At 48.4% G+C, this 14608-nt stretch overlaps 7 protein-coding genes and 1 non-coding gene across 8 annotated transcripts; 5 read left to right on the forward strand and 3 right to left on the reverse strand.

Annotated features, from left to right (window-relative positions):
• Positions 1-3302: 3302 nt before the first annotated feature.
• BT62DRAFT_1041153 (uncharacterized protein) lies at positions 3303-3889 on the forward strand (the record flags this gene model as incomplete). Its single annotated transcript, XM_043178424.1, has 2 exons — positions 3303-3567; positions 3624-3889. The coding sequence occupies 2 exons, from the start codon at positions 3303-3305 to the stop codon at positions 3683-3685; spliced, it is 327 nt and encodes a 108-aa protein (XP_043035518.1). The 3' UTR covers positions 3686-3889.
• BT62DRAFT_1010796 (uncharacterized protein) lies at positions 3765-5343 on the reverse strand (the record flags this gene model as incomplete). Its single annotated transcript, XM_043177687.1, has 6 exons — positions 3765-3924; positions 3968-4083; positions 4132-4262; positions 4402-4787; positions 4842-5002; positions 5272-5343. The coding sequence occupies 6 exons, from the start codon at positions 5341-5343 to the stop codon at positions 3765-3767; spliced, it is 1026 nt and encodes a 341-aa protein (XP_043035519.1).
• Positions 3805-3899, reverse strand: BT62DRAFT_t159. The gene has a single exon. It is a non-coding gene; the product is annotated as a tRNA-Asp (tRNA).
• A 468-nt stretch (positions 5344-5811) lies between the features above and the next one.
• On the reverse strand, positions 5812-6848 carry BT62DRAFT_1079556 (uncharacterized protein; the record flags this gene model as incomplete). Its single annotated transcript, XM_043179501.1, has 3 exons — positions 5812-6425; positions 6476-6540; positions 6594-6848. The coding sequence occupies 3 exons, from the start codon at positions 6846-6848 to the stop codon at positions 6071-6073; spliced, it is 675 nt and encodes a 224-aa protein (XP_043035520.1). The 3' UTR covers positions 5812-6070.
• Positions 6849-6950: 102 nt separating this feature from the next.
• BT62DRAFT_974035 (mitochondrial 30S ribosomal protein S19) lies at positions 6951-7815 on the forward strand. Its single transcript, XM_043189144.1, has 4 exons — positions 6951-7006; positions 7057-7159; positions 7214-7327; positions 7378-7815. Exons 1-4 carry the CDS (start codon positions 6961-6963, stop codon positions 7409-7411), a joined length of 297 nt encoding a protein of 98 aa, XP_043035521.1. The 5' UTR covers positions 6951-6960; the 3' UTR covers positions 7412-7815.
• A 970-nt stretch (positions 7816-8785) lies between these two features.
• Positions 8786-12170, forward strand: BT62DRAFT_936376 (Pkinase-domain-containing protein). The gene is made up of 8 exons (XM_043187114.1): positions 8786-8863; positions 8936-9336; positions 9388-9636; positions 9687-10684; positions 10742-11024; positions 11077-11176; positions 11238-11572; positions 11631-12170. The coding sequence occupies exons 2-8, from the start codon at positions 8989-8991 to the stop codon at positions 11703-11705; spliced, it is 2388 nt and encodes a 795-aa protein (XP_043035522.1). The 5' UTR covers positions 8786-8863; positions 8936-8988; the 3' UTR covers positions 11706-12170.
• Positions 12171-12180: 10 nt separating this feature from the next.
• On the forward strand, positions 12181-13727 carry BT62DRAFT_452389 (uncharacterized protein). The gene is made up of 6 exons (XM_043180949.1): positions 12181-12460; positions 12513-12764; positions 12824-12994; positions 13055-13207; positions 13261-13404; positions 13455-13727. Exons 1-6 carry the CDS (start codon positions 12320-12322, stop codon positions 13488-13490), a joined length of 897 nt encoding a protein of 298 aa, XP_043035523.1. The 5' UTR covers positions 12181-12319; the 3' UTR covers positions 13491-13727.
• On the forward strand, positions 13717-14591 carry BT62DRAFT_452397 (uncharacterized protein). The gene is made up of 2 exons (XM_043180950.1): positions 13717-14452; positions 14502-14591. The coding sequence occupies exon 1, from the start codon at positions 13965-13967 to the stop codon at positions 14442-14444; it is 480 nt and encodes a 159-aa protein (XP_043035524.1). The 5' UTR covers positions 13717-13964; the 3' UTR covers positions 14445-14452; positions 14502-14591.
• The last annotated feature ends 17 nt before the right edge of the window (positions 14592-14608 follow it).

Genomic DNA, 14608 nt, shown 5'->3' on the forward strand with positions numbered 1-14608 from the left:
ATCATATTTCGATCATAGTCTTTTTATTTTTAGCATGTCCTCTTGTAATAGTATTAGTGCATTTAGGGCCAAGTGCTGGGACCTCACATGCAGCCTAACACATCTGGTATCAGTCTGTTACTAGGCCATGCACTCTGCTTATTGTTACTCCAGTTTATCATTATGATAGCGAGGTTTCTGTGTGCTCTAGTCCTATTTTCTGTTACATGCTTACTGGCCTGGAATGCAGCCCATGTATTCACAATTTTCACAATTTTACATGCCTGAACGAGGAGAGGGCGTGTCACTGTGGAGGTGAATACTTCGACAAAGCATTTGTCTTGCATCTGAAAAATGCCGGCATGGCAATGAAGATGACTGTGCATGATACGCCACAGCACAATGGGGTGGCTGAAAGGTATAATCGCACAGTTATCGAAAAAGTCAGGGCTATGCTGCATTCAAGCGGCTTACCTCGCTTCCTATGGGCTGAGGCTGTTCGCCATGCTGTCTGGGTCCTCAACAGAACATCGACAAAGGCTCTAGATAGAATGACTCCTTATGAAGCTGTCACAGGGAAGAAGCCAGATCTAAAAGGGTTGCAGGAATGGGGAGAGAAATGCTGGGTACGCCTTGAGACTAAGGCTATGAAGCTGGGTGGCCACGTACGTGAAGGTCAGTGGATTGGATTCAATGAAACAAGCAATGGATCCCATGTCTACTGGACAGAGAGCAAGACGGTGTCCATCGAGCGAAATGTCTATTTCAACACAACTCGTATTGCCACTGACGATCTTGAAGGGGAGGAAGACATTGAACTACACAAGATTCTGTCAATGCCAAAAACTCAGCCCAATCCACCTACTGCAAAGCCATCACAGGTATCACCTACCCCCGAAGCCCAGCCTACAGTCCAACCCATAGTTGAAGAAACCCGTTCTGGACACACTCAAAAGCCTAGCCAGTGGGTGCTGGACCTCATCTCTGGCAAAGGCAGTGTATCGGCATGCCCAAGTGATCCTGTGGTATCTGTTGGTGTTCAGTTACCAGTTGCCAATGAAAACAACGAACCTCTCGAGTTTGAGGGAGAAGGAGAGGCAGATTGGTTGATGATACTCGAGGATGCTGACTTCCTTGAGGAGTATGCTATGGCCATTTCAACAGCCGATGCAGAAGCCTTAGAGCCACACAGTCTAACTGAAGCGAAGCGTCAGCCTGATTGGCCTTTGTGGGAAGGTGCAATACAGGAAGAGCTTGCGATGTTAAAGACTGCAGGGACTTGGAAAATTGTCGAAAAACCAGTTGGAGCAAATGTCATGGGCTCGAAGTGGGTCTTTCGAATCAAGAAGGACGCTGAGGGAGGCATAGTCAAGTTCAAGGCTCACTTGGTAGCACAAGGGTTCTCACAAGTACCTGGTGTTGACTACTTCGACACTTATGCCCCTGTTGCAAGGCTTGCATCTATCCGTTCAATCCTTACTATGGCTGCGGCACTCGACCTAGAGCTCTATCAAGTCGATATCAAGGGTGCATACTTGAATGGAAAGCTCACCAACGAAGAAATCATTTATATGCATCAACCTCCTGGCTATCCTGAGCCTGGCTCCCATCCTGGTCAAGTCTGCCATCTCATAAAGACTCTGTATGGTTTGAAGCAGAGTGGTCGTTGCTGGTATCAACGTCTCGTTGAGATTTTGGTGGTGCAGCTGGGATTCAAGCAGTGCGACGTTGATCAAGCCGTGTTTTACAAGCAGGAGGGCCGAAACTTGACTATCATTGCTGTTCATGTTGATGACTGCACCATCGCAGCATCATCATTGCGTCTAGTGCGAGAGATAAAGGAAGGTATGGCAAAATACATGGAAGTCACAGATTTGGGGGAGCTGCACTGGATTCTCGGCATCGAGATCACGCGTGACCATGAGTCACGCTCCGTTTCTCTTTCCCAATGCTCGTACATCGATGCCATTGTTCATCGCTATGGCTTTGAAGACCTCAAACCAGTCTCTACACCAATGGATATTAATCTCCGTTTGTCTTCCTTTCCTGCACCAGCCTCCATCCGAGAAATTGCAGCCATGAGAGATGTCCCTTACAGGGAGTCTGTTGGCTCCTTGATCTGGGTTATGCTCAGGACATGCTCTGATATTGCATTTGTCATGACAACAGTCTCGAAATATTCAATGGCTGCTGCAGAGGCTCATTGGAAGGCTGTAAAGCATATCTTTCACTACCTGAAGGGCACGAGGGATTACCGGCTGACGTTTGGGGGAAACGGAAAGGTTTTGCATGGTTATGTGGATGCTGATGGGAGCATGGCAGAGGATAGGCATGCCATTACTGGGTACGCTTTCATGCTGAATGGTGGAGCTGTTTCGTGGTCGTCTAAAAAGCAGGAGATCATCTCACTTTCAACCACCGAGTCTGAATACGTGGCTGCAACTCATGCATCGAAGGAGGCACTCTGGCTTCACAGTCTGCTCTCTCAGGTTTTCTCACCGATTACTGAGGCTACAACTTTATTCTCAGACAATCAGTCTGCTATTGCGCTCTCAAAAGATTATCAGTATCATGCCCGAACCAAGCATATCAACATTCGCTTCCACTTCATTCGCTGGGTCATCAGTGAAGGCTCCCTTCATCTTGTCTACTGTCCCACCAAGGACATGATTGCCGATGCTCTCACCAAGCCTTTACCTTCAGCCAAGGTGAAGCACTTTGCTACTGAGCTTGGACTTCGCTCTGCTTGAGGGGGAGTGTTGGATTAGCAAGCAGGAGCTCCGTCATATCCCGCTGGCCAAGCTCGATACCCCTTTATGTCGGGATGGACTATATATATTGAATATGGTCTGTCAAGCACCCTCACCGTGTTTCTGCTTATCACTATACTGTGTGAAGGTGAGTATCTACTTATATTACTTCGTTTATGTCACTGATTGGTATTCTGTAGTCTACGTTATAGCTAACAGCATAATCTATTAGGTACAGTGAATACAACACCACATTTCTGCTTATCGCTACGCTATGTGAGGTCTACGTTATAGCTAACAGCATAATCTATTAGGTGCTACAAACGCGTGTCACTTTCTTAGACAGAAGTATATCTATCCCATGATAACCAGTCTAATTTACTGTCATTGTTTCTTGAAGATCGCCAGCTTGATAATTACTGCTTGCTTGCTCTTGTGACTTCATTTCACCTACTCGGCTGGAATCAGCATCATACTATATCATCTTGGATTTCTCGTTTCTTCCCACTCTCATCATGATTTCTCACCACAGGAATTTGTTTTCTCGCAGCTGGATTCCTTTCCGTCACCTTGATGGCTGGTTTTGCCACCTTTTTGCAACAATGGGGCCTTCTCTTGAACCTAGAGAACTGGGATGCTTCCCCTTCCATAGTATTTCTGATGGCCCTTGCGACATTTCTCATGTTTTCGACCCTGCGCATGGTCTATGTAGACCGCCTCCATAAAAATTCAGCAAGAGCTATTGGTGCCCGTATCATGAAGCGAGTTAAAGGCAAATGGCCTGGAAATGCCGATATCTTTGCAGCAATGGTCGGTCCCTGGGCAAACGGCTACCCTAGTAAGACATTGTATCTTGGTACCACAGAACAGCTTTTTCAGTGCAATGTCATACAGGTGATGGTCTAGGAGAAATGACAGACATGCATGGACCTGACTTTAACCCTGACTGGAGATAATCCATTAATTTCATCGAAGGTTTGAACCAGCTTGTCTACCCACAGACAGTATATAACACCCGGGAATGTGTACGGAGAGTCAAAGAATAAAAGTTGGTCCAAGAGAATGAACGCAGATGCTCTCTGGCTGGGAGTCGAACCCAGCTTTCACGCGAACGTCTTCTGTGCTAAACACAATGACAGGCGCGTGTACTAACCGATATACTACCAGAGATATATGTAGCGTGCTCTTCCCAGTACTGAATACCTAAACTGCAGCTTTCTTCATCTTGTGAAACTGACAATCTAAAGAAAATGTTGTTTAGAGTTTCAGAATGCGATATCGTAAACCGTGAAGACGTATCAGGTTTGTGTCTCTTCCAATCATCCTTCTGGCATGCTTGACCGCAGTACGAGACCTAAAGGACGTGTTAGCCTCTAACATTGCGGGAACCAAGATAGCTTACCAGATGACAGGACGAACATTGCTGGAATTCCGCAGCACGCCTTTCTTTCTGTGTACAATAGGGCTTTCCGCATTTCTTGAAAGTCGCTCCTTTGGCGTCAGGATGCTCATTGGCCCAATTCCAGACATCGTCTTTCATCCACAAGTCCTACACCAGCCAAAGATAATCATGTGCATCTTCCGGTCCATTCCAGCCTAGCGCATTCATATTCAATTGTTCTACAAAACCCTGACTACAACAGAGAAGAGATACAGTACTGAGAATGCTTACTAGGGCGTTTGATCTTACCGAGAACCTTGACAATTACGTGAGGGTTGCCTTTGGACGCGATCCTCAGAGACTGGCGTGATTCCTCGCAATCACCCCAGAGTTTAAACGCAGCTCTTGCTGCGGTATAAGTCATGGAACACGGACTGTTACCCAGATTTTTCTCGACTTCCGGAGAGAACAATCTGCGTTCCGGGGCTTTGAACACTGTTCCGTCGCGGAAAGGAGGCATGTAGACTTTACGGTCGACAATGAAATCCTCCATCCAGGGACGGGCCAAGTACAATGCATCTGAGTAGCGCTCAAGGCGACAAAGAATAGGTCCAAGATGACTACGCTGACGCATATTGTCTCTGGGACCAAGACGAAGTATCTCGATGATGGTCTGACTGATAACGCGTCAAAATCACGTATGATGTAGATCAAAATAGAAAAAAACCTACGCCGAGGACTTGTAGTCTCCACTCTCAAAGAACATGCGTACCTGTGCTTGAAAAACGCGCATATATGGACGCGTCTCGAGGATCTCCCGGAACCTGCCGACATGAGGACCATTATCGCCGAAGTAGTTGGACCCGAGACACGTTTTGAGCAATTTTTTGGCCTAAAATTCTCTAAGGTGACGCGTCGGTGCATCAGAGATCAACGCATCATCCATTGCCGCTGTGGCTAGCATGTCCAATCTGTTCTCCCAATCAGGTATAAGGAACGAAATCCCGATGAAGGCGTCGAAATTGTTGTGGTTCTCTATAGCCCTCAATAGATACAGGGCCGCTTCGTTTGGCTTTCTTTTCCGGCAGCGCCAATTTCGTAGTTAAAAAGGCTTGGGACTAAGCTGTAGCACAGAGGAAACAAAGGGGAGTGCCCACTTACGTTGAGAAGCAGCTGACACCACCCCGCCTCCTGCAAGGCTTGTAGAACGCTCAATCCAACATTACGATTCATGTTCAAGGAGAGTCAGTTGATGGTGAAAGCAAAGGCGCGAAATTTTTCAATTATAGAATCTGTGGCGAACAGCATCGCTTTCACGTGGTCGTGGTTACCGTGACTGACCCTGGTGACTGAAGTGACTAGAGTAGTAAGGCAGAGTCTGTTTCTGTATCCATCTCTCTGCCACCTCTTACATACTGTTCATTTGCGTGCTTTTGTGGCTCTCACTCATCGTTTATCTGTACTTTTCTAGCTCCACTTTTTCTAGCTTCACTAGGCCTTCAATAATTTAATTTTTCTGAGGATGATAACATCCACCATGGGAACTTTAGGATACCCCCATGGAGACTCGATGCAGGTTTCTCCCATCTCTTGGGTCGTTGACAGCTTCCTATTGAGATGAAAGATTCCGATTAATTTGAGGCTCTGTACTCCGTCCTATGCGACTTCTGCTGCTCTAAGATTACCTGTCACCATAGTTATCGCCGGTCTCGAGCTCGCCACGAGTGCTACGCCTGCAATATTACTTTGTTATTTCTTTCATTTGTTTCAAGTTCAACCATATTTTTAATCTCGGTCCGGCTAATAAAATAGCGTCTGCACCATAGGGCTCATATGTTTCCTCCAACGCCGCAGATATCAAAGCCATTGAAGGCGGGGAAAGAAGCGAGGAGCAGATGAAGGCCAATACAGGTAGAGATACGGTGGCGAAATATCGTAAGTAACGATATAGGGAGAATTATTAACTTCTCGGGCCAGCAGAGTGGGTTTCGGACCCGAATGTCGGCCGCGTATTAATCGTGTTACTAACCGATGGTACTCTCTCAGAGTCCACCCGGGGCATGAACGTCGACCCAATCTCGTCGTATTTGGGTGGACCGCCGGCGTTATCGTAAGCCGGGAGAGCATCCTTGTCGCCCTGAACCTCCTGAGCAGTACCCACTGCCCGCATGCGTGCCGGAGGGTGATAAGCCGTTGGTATACTAGTTAACCGAGGCAACGTATACCCTGGCGTAGAAACGGAGTGTGCACGAACGGGCCTGGGGGATCTAAAGAAATTCCACACAGGTATTTGACGTGCTCTCAGTTGCATCATTCTGTAGAGAGTTGCAGGAGATTGGTGGAATGAAGACAGATATGAACGCACCTCCGTGATATTACAGACAGAATGAGAATGCAGACCAAGGCAATAAAAATCCATTCCAAAGTCGACTTTGCAGATGATGGTTTGAGCTGACCGAGGATAAAAACTGTGATGGTCGTACCTTGGTGGCGCTATTTGAAGACCCGATTCCAAGGGAAGCGCCGTTGGTCGCCTCCGCTGCTGTGACGGTAGAGGTCGGGCCGGAAGTGTTTTGGCGAATAGCGATCATTGCATCCCCTTCCTTTGAATACAACGTTGTTTTATATACAGAAATCCCTCGGAAGGTGTGCTTCACTCGTGCCAAAGACACCTGTTGGAAAGAAGATAGCAATGCAATGTGACTTTTAGGGCTAGTGTCCACGACCCTGTGAACCATGGCGTGAGCACTGAACAGGTGAACTCGACCAACAGATCGTCCATATCGAGAAACATCACGTGCCTGATGAAATTCCCAGCGGGACAAATATTTTGCATTCTCTTCTTTCTTCATGCGGCCGACGCTTAGCCTCTTCAAGGGGAGATCTGCTTGGAAAGGTGAATAGTTCTTGTTTGATTGGTATTTGCTGGTTAATCGCGTGTGCTAGGTCCGTATTTTGTGGCCTTTTCCAACCTTAAAGATGCCGCCCAACGGAATGTCGCGATAAAGACTCAAGCCCGGGCATGCACGATTCTACCCAACTTCGTTGGGTGAGTTTTTCTTTGGAGGCTTGACTCTGAGAAATGACTAATGCATGTACCCAGCATTCGATTTCTCGTTCATAACGGCAAGCAGTACCTACCCGTACTCGTGACGCAGGACATGGTGGGACACAAGCTGGGCGAGTTTTCGCACACGAGGAAGAACAATCCAACAAAGTGAGCCACTTGTGATGTTCACATTAACACTGACCTTACGTTCGACGCAGACAAAAGATGACGAAGGAATCCAAGAAACGGTGACAGGTCAACACTGTACCAAGCATGTCTTTATACGTTGCAATTCATTTTCCGTCACGCTTTCCCTGGCACCTCCGTTCTTGTCGTATGAGAAGTGTGAACCTTTCCTTGTGAAGAGTACCTGCCGCTTTCCGAGCCTGTGAACATACCGAATATGCATATGGAGATAAACGTCGTCCGTGGTTTTATCTTAATTTACGAGCGGGGAACCATCTTCCTTTTCCCTGCATAACATTAGGTTAGTCGACTGTCTTGGAAACGTTCCATTCAGTTTCCTGGGCACCAGTGACAGCAGCTCGGCTTGAGACGTGTAGGTTCTGTCTCTTCTGAGAACCAGATGCCGGCTTCTCTGTGTTGACAATGCTATTCAGACGTCAAAAGCTATTCCGGTGGTATCTTTCTTGCACACTGTACCTCTTGTATAAACTAAGGCTATATTTCTTTGGCGGCTTCAGACGGCGTGCGAGGGCCCGTCAACATGCCGGAGTGTGTTCAGGTATGTTCATGCTTCTTCACCCAATCACACTGCGGTTAATATTCCTCTAGGCTTCTTGTCATGGTCTTCTTCCACGCTCCCAGTAGCTTTTAAGGACTCCTCAGATGTATTGCTATTACAGAGGTGCAATCTAACACGTGATGTCCTGTGTCCGTTCACGTTGTCACTTTCACGCATGCAACGCTCGAATCTTGGGTCTGTTAAGTGGCCTCAAATGCACAATCACTACTACTCGATAAATCTTTCTGGCCTTTGGCGGGAGTCACGGTGGTGACTCTGTCACGCTTCAAATATCATTGATCCTCTGTTCACCGCTTCAGATTTCACCTTGCGAAGAATGGAGTAAAATTCCATTCTTCTAGCCGAAGTTCGGATATTGATACCGTCGACTCCGCCGACGGGCTGAATGGTTCTGGTCTAAGTCGATGTTCTCAAACAATGAGCGGGGGACCCCCAAGCCTCTATGTCAGGTCTCCTCCGAGCGATCTTTTCATCAGATGAAAAGTGATAACTCTGACCGAGGCACCGGCCTGCCTGCGAAAATCAATCATCAGATTTGGCCAAATGTAGATACCCCCGAAAATTTTGAAGTGTGGCGCTACTCTATGATTGCACTGTCAAACAGCGAATTCATGATTGTTGCCACTGAAGAAATCCCATATGGAAATCCATTGACGGCCCTGCCTCTCTGAAGGCAAGTATACCACGAAAAATTCAGACATGGGACCACAATTGAGAGCAGAATATTGGTCAAGGGACAACTTTCATTATGTACACGAATGTTCGAAAAGACGTTTGGTGTAAAAAGAGTTACCTAGGTGATTGGCGTCCCGGATCTAACCGGTCCTTGTCGCCGTCAATGCCATTGCCAAACAAAGCCTTCCTTGTCCTCCTCACCATTTCAGACAGCGCCTAAACGTATTTCCTCATCATTGTGGATAACGACGGCGACGACAAGGGTGATTGTCGCACGATTTTTATGACCGGGTACTTTTTCTTTGCTAACACCAGCTTTTGCTTGCTCTGAGTAGGCAGAGCGGTACAGGACCCTGTATCAAGATATTCATACAATCAATTCAGTAACATGGCCTACAACATCACGGCGACATCGCTGACTCCAACACGGCCAGCGCCCCAGGCTCCGCAACGACGAGGACCTGACAGCCCACAGTTGTACAGTAGTTCGCTTGCCTCTTCAGGGTACAACTCCTCGTTCACGTACACGCCTACCTCACCGTCGACGTCGACGTATACCCCATCCTATTCTGGCATCGGCGGATCACCAAATCGTACCATGGAAACAGGTCCGCCACCGTCTGTGGTTCGTAGTGGTTCTGTGAGCGTTAAGGAGGAGGGCACGTTTGCCAGCTGGATCTGGCAAAAGAAGTGGCTAGTGCTGAAGGAGCAGACCTTATCGATACATAAATCTGAGGTGCGTCTCTTCACCGTTTCTTGACGATGCCGCTCTCACACATCTTTGTAGACATCGCCTCAGCAGACCGTGATATTGCTGCGAGATATTTCAAACATCGAAAGGACCGATCTTAAGCCGTACTGCTTGATATTGGAGGCCAAAGAGAAGCGGCTATTCTTCTCCTTGAAAAACGATGAAGAACTGTACAGCTGGCAAGACGATATCTATACGCGCAGCCCTTTGATGGGTGTGAGCAACCCAACTAACTTTGTGCATAAGGTACATGTCGGTTTTGACCCGGTTTCCGGAGCTTTCACAGTGCGTCCTTTCATTCTACCCCTCTTCCGCTCTCATCCATTTTGAAATAGGGCATGCCGGAACAATGGAGCAAACTGTTGACCAAGTCGGCCATCACACAGGAGGATTACGCCAAAGATCCACAAGCTGTTTTAGAAGTACTCGAGTTTTATACAGATCATCAACAGCGTGAGATGGAGGAGAACGCCCCTATGTCGAGAGCGGGGCCTTCTATGTTGTCGTACCCGGATACAAGCGCACCTGCGCGATTCAATGCTGGCACAGGTCTCGGCGGGATGGGAAAGTCCAATTCGCCTCTCCCCCCGTCTTTGTCGTTGGACCTATCTTCGCGTCCAGGGATGAGAAGGCAAGACTCTGAATCTTCTACCTCTAATGGCGATATCCCCAGGGCTACTGCCAATGGAGCATATAGTACGATATCGGCCAGCTCCTCCAGGGCGCAACTTCCTGTCGGCAACTTGCAGGCCTCCCGGCCTGCCCCTCCTCGACCCCTCTTAACTACCAATAGAACTGCTCCATCTGCTCCGAGACCATCTGGCGAACATACACCATCTTCCGCAGACCTCCAGCTTCGTCAGAAAGCGAAAGGTCCACCTGTGGCCGCCGGAACAGTTCCAACGCGGCAAGATTCTCTGCAAGGACAACAACAGACTCAACAGCCTCCTCCAAAAGTCCACCGTGAACCCTCTCCTCCCCAGCAGCGATCCAAGACGCCTGAGGCATCCAGCTCACGACCTCCCCTTGCGTCGAGCAAGACTGCTCCAGCAACTTCCGAGCCTGCGACTCACCCGGTGCCAGGCCCTGCCGGTGCGGCAGTGGGCCCTCCCCCTGTGAAACCGTTGAATCCTAAGAAGGTTCAGATAGAGGAGAGGCCGCCCAAGCCATCGGGTAGCGTTGAAGCTGCTGCGGCAGCTCTGGAGAAGCCCAAGGAGAAGGAGAAGCGAATTAGCACCATGACAGAGGTGCAGATCATGGAGAAGTTGAGGTCAGTCGTGGCGCCGGAAGACCCGAAGACACTGTATAGCAAGATCAAGAAGGTTGGACAAGGGTATGTGGTTTTGTTTCGCCATTGGAGGTCTGTTTCCTAATATTTCGTTTCTTAAAGTGCTTCTGGTCATGTCTATGTTGCCAAGACAATTTCTACCGGAAAGAAGGTGGCCATCAAGGAGATGGACCTGTCGCATCAGCCTCGCAAGGAACTGATCGTAAATGAAATTCTGGTCATGAAAGAGTCGCAACATCCGAACATTGTCAACTTCCTGGAGTCGTATCTGGTCAAGAGCACGGAACTGTGGGTGGTCATGGAATATATGGAGGGAGGGGCGTTGACTGACATAATCGAGAACAATACTCTCGAGGAGGATCAAATATCGAGCATCTGTCTGGAGGTATGTTTCCCCCTGACCTCATTGGCATCTTTTGACTGATTTGCCCAACTAGACGTGCAAGGGACTTGGTCATCTACACAGCCAAAGCATCATTCATCGAGATATTAAATCCGACAACGTCCTTCTTGACGCCCAAGGACGTGTTAAGATCAGTGTGTTCATCTGTCATTTATTTTTACGTTTTCCTTTGCTGAATTGGACTGTCTATAATAGCCGATTTCGGTTTTTGTGCCAAACTTACGGATCAAAAGTCGAAACGGGCGACGATGGTCGGGACGCCGTACTGGATGGCGCCTGAAGTCGTCAAGCAGAAAGAGTATGGAGCCAAGGTGGATATATGGTCATTGGGGATCATGGCTATTGAAATGATTGAGAATGAGCCACCTTATCTTGATGAAGAGCCATTGAAGGCCCTTTACTTGATTGCAACGAATGGAACGCCGACGCTGAAGAGGCCGGAGGCGTTGAGTCGGGAACTGAAGGGATTCTTAGCTGTGTGTTTGTGTGTGGACGTAAGCAGTCGGGCAACGGCGAATGAGCTGCTTGAGGTATGTGTTTTGTATATTTATATTGTGATGGGGTGCTGATGCTGGTATCTTTTTGTAGCATGAGTTCTTGAAGAAGGCTTGTATGTCACCTGGGCTTGCACCTCTCTTGCGATTCAGGAATAGGCAAACATGAGTCCGCTCTTCTGGTCTATCTTTATCCGCGCTCCACAATTCTTTGCGCCTGACTATCTATAATCACCCTTACTGTTGCTATCAAACCCGTCCTGACCCACCACGATGTCTGTTACGGTAACACCATTAATCATCCACCTACCGGGCACGTCTCTCTTTTTCTCCGAGTCCTGGATTCCTCCTGTTTATCTCTATCTCGACATCGTAGTTCCACAGCTTTTCTTTCCTAACCTCCACGTCTCTTTCTTTTACTCTTACAGTTTCTGTTCTCAAGTCTGGAAAGGGTTCATGCTTATAATGTACTATCGATGAAAATGAGTAAAGGGAGATGAGATGGCGTTTCGATGCACCTAGAATGAGCTGTACTTGGGGTTCGGAGTGGGTAGAGTTTCATGGATTAGTTTGTTTCCTTAGTGACTTTTTGATCTCGCATCAAACAGTAAAATATATATTTACCAAGTCCGTCCTAACTCGGTGCCACTAAGACCCCTTTTCTTCTTGCTCCCATCACCGCCTCTGTACGCAGTCATTTCTTCATCAGCCACGACGATATAGCGCTAGGTAGCACTAGGCACCTCTCTTTCTTTCATTCTCGAGCCTTGCATCTTCGGTACCATGGGTTCTTGCAGCGATTCGACTTTAACGATACGGTCAGGCTATGTCAGTTTGAAGACGAAGGGGGTCTTCACCAGCTGGATCTGGAGACGCAAATGGTTGGTGCTGAAGCAGGAGACGCTGGAGATACGCAAATTTCAGGTACTGATCGGCAGAATTTTCGAGTTTATTTGACCTGTCGTTTCTTTGCCAGAAATCATCGCGTCCACAAAGCATTATACCGCTCAAGGAACTCAAAACTGTCGAGCGAACCGATCTGAAGCCGTGCTGTGTTCTTTTGGAGACTAAGAATAAGCGGTACTACCTTGATCTCAAGAGCGATAATGAGCTGTATGGGTGGCAAGACGATATCTACAACCGCAGCCCATTGGTAGGCGCCAGCCTTCCTTTCAATTTCGTGCACAACAAACACGTTGGGTTCGATTCTCTATCTGGGAGCTTTACGGTATGCAGTACTCCACGCTATGTGTTATGCCGCTGCCCCTTCCTTACCGCGGGTCTTAGGGCCTCACCGAAGAATTGCAAAACGCGTTGGCAGAGCCACCGCCTGCGACACCCCAAGACCCTAAAGAGGATCAGGTCCAAGCGCGGAGTTCCCTGATTGTTGTGAGCAAGCCTTTCAATGTCAAGCATCACGTCCATGTAGGGTTTGACCCGGTGACCAAGGGGTTTACAGTACGTGTCTTCTTATCCGGCCTATAAGCGACGTGTATTAATCGCGCATTCATTGCTTAGGGCATCCCAGAAGAATGGAACAAGGATGTAGCGAAATCGACGACGCTTCCGAAGATCAAGAGAAAGCCGGTCCCCCAGGTCGATGTAGGTGATCCATACAACTTTGTGCACAATGCACATGTAGGGTTTGATCCTATAACTGGACAGTTTATTGTGGGTAGCTCATTCTTGGTCTTTGTGGATTTCGAATAACAGGATTCTATAAGGGTCTGCCGGAGGAGTGGAACAAAGTGTTGTCGATCACTTCACCGAGCCGCGAGGACTACGCTAAAGGTCCTGAGCCTATCCTGGCCCTTTGCAACAAGAACAAGACGTTGACACCCGCCATCGACTCTAAGCGGTCGTCGCTTGTGAGTTTCTCCGTCTCTTGTCATTCCTCTCATCCTGACCATTCAAACAGCGAGTAACAGTAACGGGATCTCATGTTTCGCTTTGATGGAATGACTTGTGATGTGCGTCGGTTGCTTATTTATGTGTCTGTATACTACATACGGACTGCTGTATTTCTATTTGTCGCTTTCTGGCATGTTCATTCTCATCTCAACTAGGTGCGATGTCCAAATTGAGTGCTTACGATCAACCATAGTTGTTGCGCGGCCATCGCGGCTCTTGCTTCTATGCGGGGCAAACGCCGCCACAAGCCAGCGGCGATGTCAACGTACCCTCGCTTGTGGTCTTTGTACGGCGTTGTGAGGCTGCAATGAGCAAAACATCCACTTCCTATCACAGCGATCCTAGACTCGCAACGACGGCCCCGCTAAACACATGGCTCGCGCTTCTCGGAATATCCACCCACCCTCGTACTCTCCGTCTCGGTTAGACCCTGCAAGTTTCGGTTCCTGTTCATCCTGCGTGTCCTTTTCCTTGCCATGTATATCGTCCGCTACGATGAAGGCCTAGCCTGCATGCGATGGTCGTCAATATAATTGTCTCTGATTTGGTACTACGAAGTGTCGATTTCGTGGTCCTCACGGATGCTCAACGCGTCCTGAGGCGCAAGGACCAGCCCAAGGATGAAGATATCTCGACAGAGTCGTTTTGCAAGCGTCTTAGATGGGCCCTTAGCTTGATGTACAGTCCTCAGGTGTGGGATGGATGCACGAGCCCCGTTCTTCTCCCTCCAATGACGCACCATAGGACATGCTTCCTGCTAGAACAGTCAGTCATTCACACGCTGTGGGACCTGGTCGCGATCCTCGTCCCGTATCATGCTGCCATCTCAACCTGGAGTGGTACTGCATTGGGCGCGGGTGCTTATCGCCCTGTCGGCGTGTTCCACTCTCGGAATGGCGTATGGTACCCTGACAATCTTCGCGGACTTGGTTGTGGAGGCCAGAAGAGTGGTCCATGGGTATACGGTCGTCTACGTGACGCGTATACGTATCGATGATTTTGGGGGTGAGTTCCTTTGTTTCATCGAAGCGTAACTAATGGCTGGTTCGTACAGGCTTGTATGGCATCAGGTATTCAGAAGATTGCGTAGAGTCCATCTTATACCCTTCGGGTAGTCGGATTGACTATTCTTACAGCCTTTTACCTCACCGGGTCGTTATT

The sequence above is a fragment of the Guyanagaster necrorhizus genome (genome assembly GCF_019112545.1).
Source record: "Guyanagaster necrorhizus MCA 3950 unplaced genomic scaffold BT62scaffold_32, whole genome shotgun sequence".
Classification (NCBI taxonomy): Eukaryota; Fungi; Basidiomycota; class Agaricomycetes; order Agaricales; family Physalacriaceae; genus Guyanagaster; species Guyanagaster necrorhizus.